This window comes from Hyaena hyaena, unplaced genomic scaffold, assembly GCF_003009895.1.
Source record: "Hyaena hyaena isolate Hyena2069 unplaced genomic scaffold, ASM300989v1 scaffold_21, whole genome shotgun sequence".
Classification (NCBI taxonomy): domain Eukaryota; kingdom Metazoa; phylum Chordata; class Mammalia; order Carnivora; family Hyaenidae; genus Hyaena; species Hyaena hyaena.
The window spans coordinates 1702320-1708811 of record NW_024080653.1 but is presented as its reverse complement, the minus strand read 5'-3'; the positions used below and the strand labels follow the sequence as shown (position 1 = coordinate 1708811).

At 56.7% G+C, this 6492-nt stretch overlaps 1 protein-coding gene across 1 annotated transcript; it reads right to left on the bottom strand.

Moving 5' to 3' along the window:
- Nucleotides 1–1655: 1655 nt before the first annotated feature.
- PRCD (photoreceptor disc component) lies at nucleotides 1656–4650 on the bottom strand. The gene is made up of 3 exons (XM_039226235.1): nucleotides 4577–4650; nucleotides 4214–4282; nucleotides 1656–1677 (listed from the first exon to the last, which is right to left on the bottom strand). Exons 1-3 carry the CDS (start codon nucleotides 4648–4650, stop codon nucleotides 1656–1658), a joined length of 165 nt encoding a protein of 54 aa, XP_039082166.1.
- Nucleotides 4651–6492: the final 1842 nt, after the last annotated feature.

Here is a 6492-nt window from a genome sequence, read left to right as displayed (position 1 = left end):
AATTCCCCCCAGCTGCTGCCTCCTGAAAGCAGGGGCAAAGGCCAGCCAGGCTAAGACGTCCCTGGTGCGCAGTGGGCCTGGATGGGAGGGAGGGGTGCATGTGTGGGCAGGGGTGGAGGCGGGAGGGTGGCTTTGGAAGATGAATGGCTTCCAGACAGTCGAGAGCAGCTGGTCTGCAGGGTCTGCGCCTGGATCTTGGGGAGCAGGAGCGGAAATCTGCTTTTATCTCTGCTCTGGATCGGCCAGGACTTCGAGGAGCCGCAGCTGGGGGCAAGGGAGGCTGCCGCTGTTACTGAGCAGTCAGCAGACTGACAAAAACAAGTGTCACGCTTCCCCCCTTCCCACATGCCACTGTCCCTTTGGAACGCGCGCACGCGTGCACACACACGCACGGAAAAAATCACGCTCAGGCAGACCAGCGGAGGGATGCCTCCTTGCAGCCACAGGCTGATGTGTCACAAATCCAACTGGCATTTCTGGCCGATCATTTCAGCAGCGCAGTTAGTGACAGGGCGAGCTCTGGGGACCCGGGAAAGGCAAGTGCCACAGGGAAGGGAGTGCCCCCGCGGCAAAGTGACATCACGCAGCCTGGGACCAGCAGCTTTGGGGGCTGCCCGAGAACCCCTTCTCTCACAGAGCGGCTGCCTGGGCCCTGGTGGGTAAGAGCGCGGGCTCTATAGACTCCATCTGAGGCTGGGGGCCCTGGGGGGGTCCCCCATTAACTAGCTAGATGCTACTGGACAGATTCATTCATCTGTGCCTCCTCATTTCTGAACTGGATACTAACATGTCCAATCTCCTCAGGTCATTGCAAGGATTAGATCTGTGAATGAGAAACCCTTCCACGGTGAACTTGAGCCATCACGTTGGTTCTGGGGCTCCTCGCTCCCTACCTGCACCTCCCTGAGCCTGGGCTGCTGGGGCCCAGGAAACCCCACTGAGTCCCTCCCCGGACCTGCCTCGAGGATCCTCAGGATCTCAGAGGAAGGGAGCTCATCCCAGAGCAATAATACCTCTGCCCGTCATGCCTGCCCCAGCCAGGCTTTGGCTGGGGGGCCCCACAACCAGGGCCCGGGGCAAAGAGAGGCCAGGCAGGTCCAGGGGCCGAAAGGGAGGGGTCTGCGTTCTCCATTGCTGCTCTTCCCCCACTCTCCTTCTCGCTGCTGCTGCTTCCACAGCGTCCTTTGTGGGGAAGGGGGCAAACCAGGACCTGAACTGAAACAGAAGACCAGACCAGATGGACCCTTGCTCCCATGCCAAGGCAAGGGCTTGTGTTGCAGAATGGGCATTCCAGAGCATCATCTCTCCCTTAGAAGTCCTCAGGCCCCCAGCGTGACCACCACCCCATCCCCAAGCCCAGAAGATGCTGTCAAGATCACACATCATTCCCTTAAAACTAACCCTTGCCCTGTAGCCTGGACCATAACGGGCTCAAGGTAGGAGCTGATGGGAGCCCACCCCCCTTATTCTCAACCACAGATGAGCACAGAGCTGAGGGCGGCCTCCTGTGCTCCCACAGGGCCAGGCCTTGCAGAATCTTCCTTCCTTGTCCCCAGCCCAGCCTTCTACCCTCCAGGGTTCACGGCCCTGCCCTACCTGCCTCTCCCAGCCGATCCCGGTCCCTGGGGCCGAGCTCCGCCCGAAGAGATGAAGCCTTATTTCAGAGGCTCTTTCTTCCTAAACAGAAAAGCGCAGAAGTCAGAAGATTGTCGGGGATGACCTTTCCATGTTTCTGGACTTCCTCTTCCTCCCAACCCCTGCCTAGCGACTCACCCCACTATCAAGGGGTAGGAGTGGCCGGGAAAGTGGTTGGAATCGGAGAGCAGAAATTTCAGCCCTGATGCCACCCAGGCCAGCCTTTCAGGGCAGCCACTATAAGCAAGAGGTGTCAGATGCCCGGCCAATTTTTCCAATGAAATGAGTCCTGACAAGTCATTAGGCAACTACTCCCTTTGAGCAAGACCAGACCAGGCCGGGCCAGATGGTCCAGATTTGGCTCTGTTCTCCTGACAGGGGGCCCAGGCCCATTTCATGCAGAGAAGATGGACTGCCTGAATTCAGGGACCTGTCAAACCCCATCGGCCCTAAGTCAGATGGATGACCTTGAGCAAGTAATTTACGTGCCACGTCCCTCAGTTTCCTCCACATGAAGGAGAGATAGAAACACTCGTTTTGGGGTGCCTGGGTGGCTCCGTCAGTTAAGCATCCAACTCTTGATTTCGGCTCAGATCATGATCTTATGATTCATGGTTCAAGCCCCGCTTCCGGCTCTGCACTGACAGTGCGGAGCCTGCTTGGGATTCTCTCTCTCTCCCTCTCTCTCTGCCCCTCCCCAGCTCGTGTGTGCTCTCTTTCTCTCAAAATAAATAAATAGAAAGAAAGACAGACGAACGAAAGAAAGAAAGAAAGAAAGAAAGAAAGAAAGAAAGAAAGAAAGAAAGAAAAGGAAAGAGAAAAAAGAGAAAGAAAAGGAAAGAGAAAGAAAGATAAAGAAAGAAAGAAAGAAAGAAAGAAAGAAAGAAAGAAAGAAAGAAAGAGGAAGGAAGGAAGGAAGGAAGGAGGGAAAGAGAGAGAGAAAGAAAGAGAGAGAGAGAAAGGAAGGAAGGAAGGAAGGGGACATGTGTCTTGTCAACCCTCTGGGACTGTTGAAATTTAAAAGTGAGTTAATACACAAGAGACTTTTGGGGAAGAAAAAAGCTCCGATCCAGTGTCAAGTAACAACAGGAGAAGAGTCAGCATTTACCAAGCAGCTACCTTGTGCCAAGTGCTTTACGATTATCTTAATTTCAACCTCACAAACCCCTCACACCATCCTCTCGTTAATCCCAGTTCATATGTCAATAAAAAGATTACGTAATATTCCCAGAGTCTCTCAATCAGCAAGAGCGGAGTCGGAACTTGAACTCTGTGGACCTCCAGACCCAAACTCCACAGGGAGGACCAGTCATTTGAGAGCCTCCTCCGCGCGAGGTCCGGGGCTCACCATTTCGCCACGGTCCGCCCACGTCACCGGTATGAGTACTTGGGCACTATGGTGACCATCTCAGCTAGCCTAGATGTCAAGGAAGGGCATCACAGGAATGCCTGCTTCCAGCACAGGCCTGGGGCTTTCCCAGTGGGCCTGCTGACATTCACAGGCTGGGAGAGTCCCAGCACCAAGGAGGAATTAGGAGCCGCATGTGGAGAGAGACTCGCGTTCTCATGGCGCCCCAGTCCCTGTGTGTCTAAGGGGCTCTCATGGCGCCCCAGTCCCTGTGTGTCTAAGGGGCGCTGCGGGCAGGTCCCTCACTCGGAAAGAGACACAGGGGCGCACCAGCCGGCAGGCATGCTGAGGGCTCAGCCATCTAAGCCCTGTCGGGAGACGCCTTTCCACCAAGGGCCCTGGAACCCAAGAGCATCACACTCTTTGTTTCACGAGGTGTGAAAGAAGGCTAGTCGACCTTTCGCAGGAAAGAATGTCGCTTCCCATAGGACTCCCACACCAGCAGGGGGTCCCCAGGCACAAAAGAACGTGCAAAACAGTACGTTCTTCATAAAGATCTGTTGATTTTTTTTTTCAGTGTTTTTTTTTTTGACAGGCATAGGAGCCCCTGTCATCAACAGCCACTGGTCACCCAGGGAAGGAAAAACCCAGAAGTTCCCAAAACTTCACCCCTTGTAAAGGCCACATGGTTTCAGCCTATGGAAGAGTTAACTTTCTGGCCACTGGAGACGGCGTCCTGCCCGCAGGGGCCGCTCGGCCAATGGCGCTCGGTGCCGGTGATGTCATGTTCTTCCTGCGCCTTCTATTGGGGATTGGACAGCGAATCCTGCTAGAGGCTCAGGCAGAGGAGTCGCTGAGGCTGAGCGGGGGCAGCAGGGGAGGGGGAAGGGAAGGCGAGCAAAGCAACGTAGGGCTGCTTCTGCCTCATCCCTCTCTCCAGTCCCCCTGCACCTTCCGATAGAAGGGAACCTGGGGACCAGCCTGCAACAGGCGGAGCAGCTGTGGCCCAGAGGAGAGGCTGGGGGCTCCCAGCGCCAGCTGGAGAAAACAGATATTCAGTCTGCCCAGCAGACACACAGGGAGCAAGGTGGCTGAGGCGAGGGGCCAGCATTCAGCGCTCAGCTCACATACTCACTCCTGGTCCTCCCCAGGCACGGACAGGGGCGGGGAGAGCGGTAGCTTCCTAAGACGCCCCCTCCCTCCTCCACCCCACATTCTCTGCTGCCTTACCTGTCTGAGGACTGGAGGCCTGCGTCCAAGCTGCTGCCCATAACTGCCCCATCGAGTCCACTGGCCTCTCTGTGGGCGGGAGAAACGGGCAGGAAGGGCTGCGGGCAGTGCCCAGACCCCGACCCTCTCTCCCGCAGGACCCAGCTGTGCTGAGCTGTGGGCCTGGGAGCTTCAGCCAGAGTCTCCAATGAGCTGCAAGTTCCCCCTGCTCTGGAGGGGAAGCCTCTCAGGGACTCCCGGCACCCCCCTCCCAGCCTCCCTGGAGGTCCAGGCAACCTCTGCCCACCTTTGGCTTCACCCTCGTCCCACCCAGTAGGGTCTCCCCCTCCTCCACCCGAGCCCATGGCCCGGTCAGCTTCTCACGGTTGGACCCGGTTGGCGAATCGGCGGCGCCAGAGCATGGCCAAGGTGCTGAGCAGGAAGAGGGTGGTGCACATGTCTCAGCCGCCCCATCCCCTCCCAGGCCGGGTCTGCAGAAGAAGGGGCCACAATGGCCCTGCCTGCTCTCACCAGCCGCTGCTTTGTCTGTCGGCTCCTGCCGGCGATGGATTAGGAGGCTCAAGCTGATTAGTGGGGTCAGCAGACCCGACCTTGTGCAGACTGATTAATCTCCGCAGGCCCAGGCTGTCCCCCGCTGTGGCAGGTAAATGCACCTGTCTGTTCTGGATGCAGATGGGATGTAGACGAGACGAGGACCCGGGTCTGGCCTTCAAGGGGCTTCTAGTCTGGACACGTGCACGGGCAAGTTACATAAATGCCCACCTAGAGTGACTTAGGGGAACAAAGGCATCTGCAGAGCACCGTGGGGGCTGTAGGCGTCAGGAGAGGAGCCGGGGGCATCTGAATTTGCAGGTGCTCACGGAAGGCTGGGCCCCCAGACAGAAGACTCTGGCAGGGCTGCAGACTTGAAAGCACAGGGCATGTTCCAGAAACTGGAAGTTGAGGGGCGGCGGGACAATGATGTCACTGGGGAGGCATCAGGAGGGAGGAAGGGAGGAGAGCGTTGTTAGATGATGAAGCCAGGAAGACAAGGGAGGCCAGGGAGTGAAGGGCCGGCTAAGTGGTTCAGTTCTTCCCTCCGGACAATCCTCTCCAATGTCACCGACACCACACCTCCCTCCGTAAAAGATCGAATTTAAGCGTGCACTCAAGAAATGGGTGTACGCAGCCAGTTATAAATTATATACTAGACTTCTGTGCAAATATAGTCCTGCCCCATAAACACACGTAAAACTTGTAAAGGATGAGATCAAACTAACCAGAAAAAAAGATCGCTCCTACTTCCTTTCCACGGCCCAGTGGAAACTCTTGGGAAGGGCACTGTAATGGCTCTGGGTGTCCGATCAGGGGGGTTCAGTGAGGTGGCCCGGTGCGGTGGGCTCAGTCTTGGCCCAGGCAGCATGTGGCGCACATGGTCTGAACATCCCCCCTCCTTCATCCCTCTCTCCAAGTCCTCCCGAAGAAGGCGGCACTGGATTTTCCTTCCCTTGACTGAGAGGGAGGCAGTGTTGAGGGATCTCCTGCCCAAGATTGCAGGGGCGCCTCCACCCTGAGGTTCAGGGAGGGTGTATGTGGGCTCACAACTTCCAAACATGATTTTTTATTTTTATTTTTTTAGTTTTAAATGTGCATTTACTTTTGAGAGAGAGGGAGACAGACAGACAGACAGAGCACCAGCTGGGGAGGGGCACAGAGAGAGGGAGACACAGAATCTGAAGACAGGCTCCAGGCTCTGAGCTGCCAGCACAGAGCCAGACACGTGGCTCGAACCCACGAACCTCGAGATCTTGACCTGAGCCGATGTCAGAGGCTCAACTGACTGAGCCACCCAGGCGCCCCCAAACATAATTTGTAAGATACATTACCCAAAGCCTAAGAGGAAAGCCAAGGTCTTCTGGTAGCTGCAGTGGGACATAAAGTTTGGGGAAGGGCAGGGTCTCCGGGCGTTAGGAGAAATGGACACTGGCGTCAGGCTTGGTCTGGGAGTCAGAGCGGGGAGCTGGCTGTCCCTGGTGCAACAGTTGCTCGATGGGTGGGGACCCTTCGGCTATCTGAGGCCCAGCCCCCACCTCTGGTCCAGTGGCGCTCACATCTCTCTGAGCGGGCCCGCAGGACAAGAACTTGTCTCTTCCATGCCCAGAACCCCTCCCTAATCGGAGCCTTGGTAGCTGAGATGTCTCCAGCGGCCTGGGCCTCCCCAAGATTCCCTGACACCTTCACCCCAGGACCTCTTTGCGCGGCCAGCCGCCTCTCCTTCGGACTTCCCTCCGCCAGGGCCG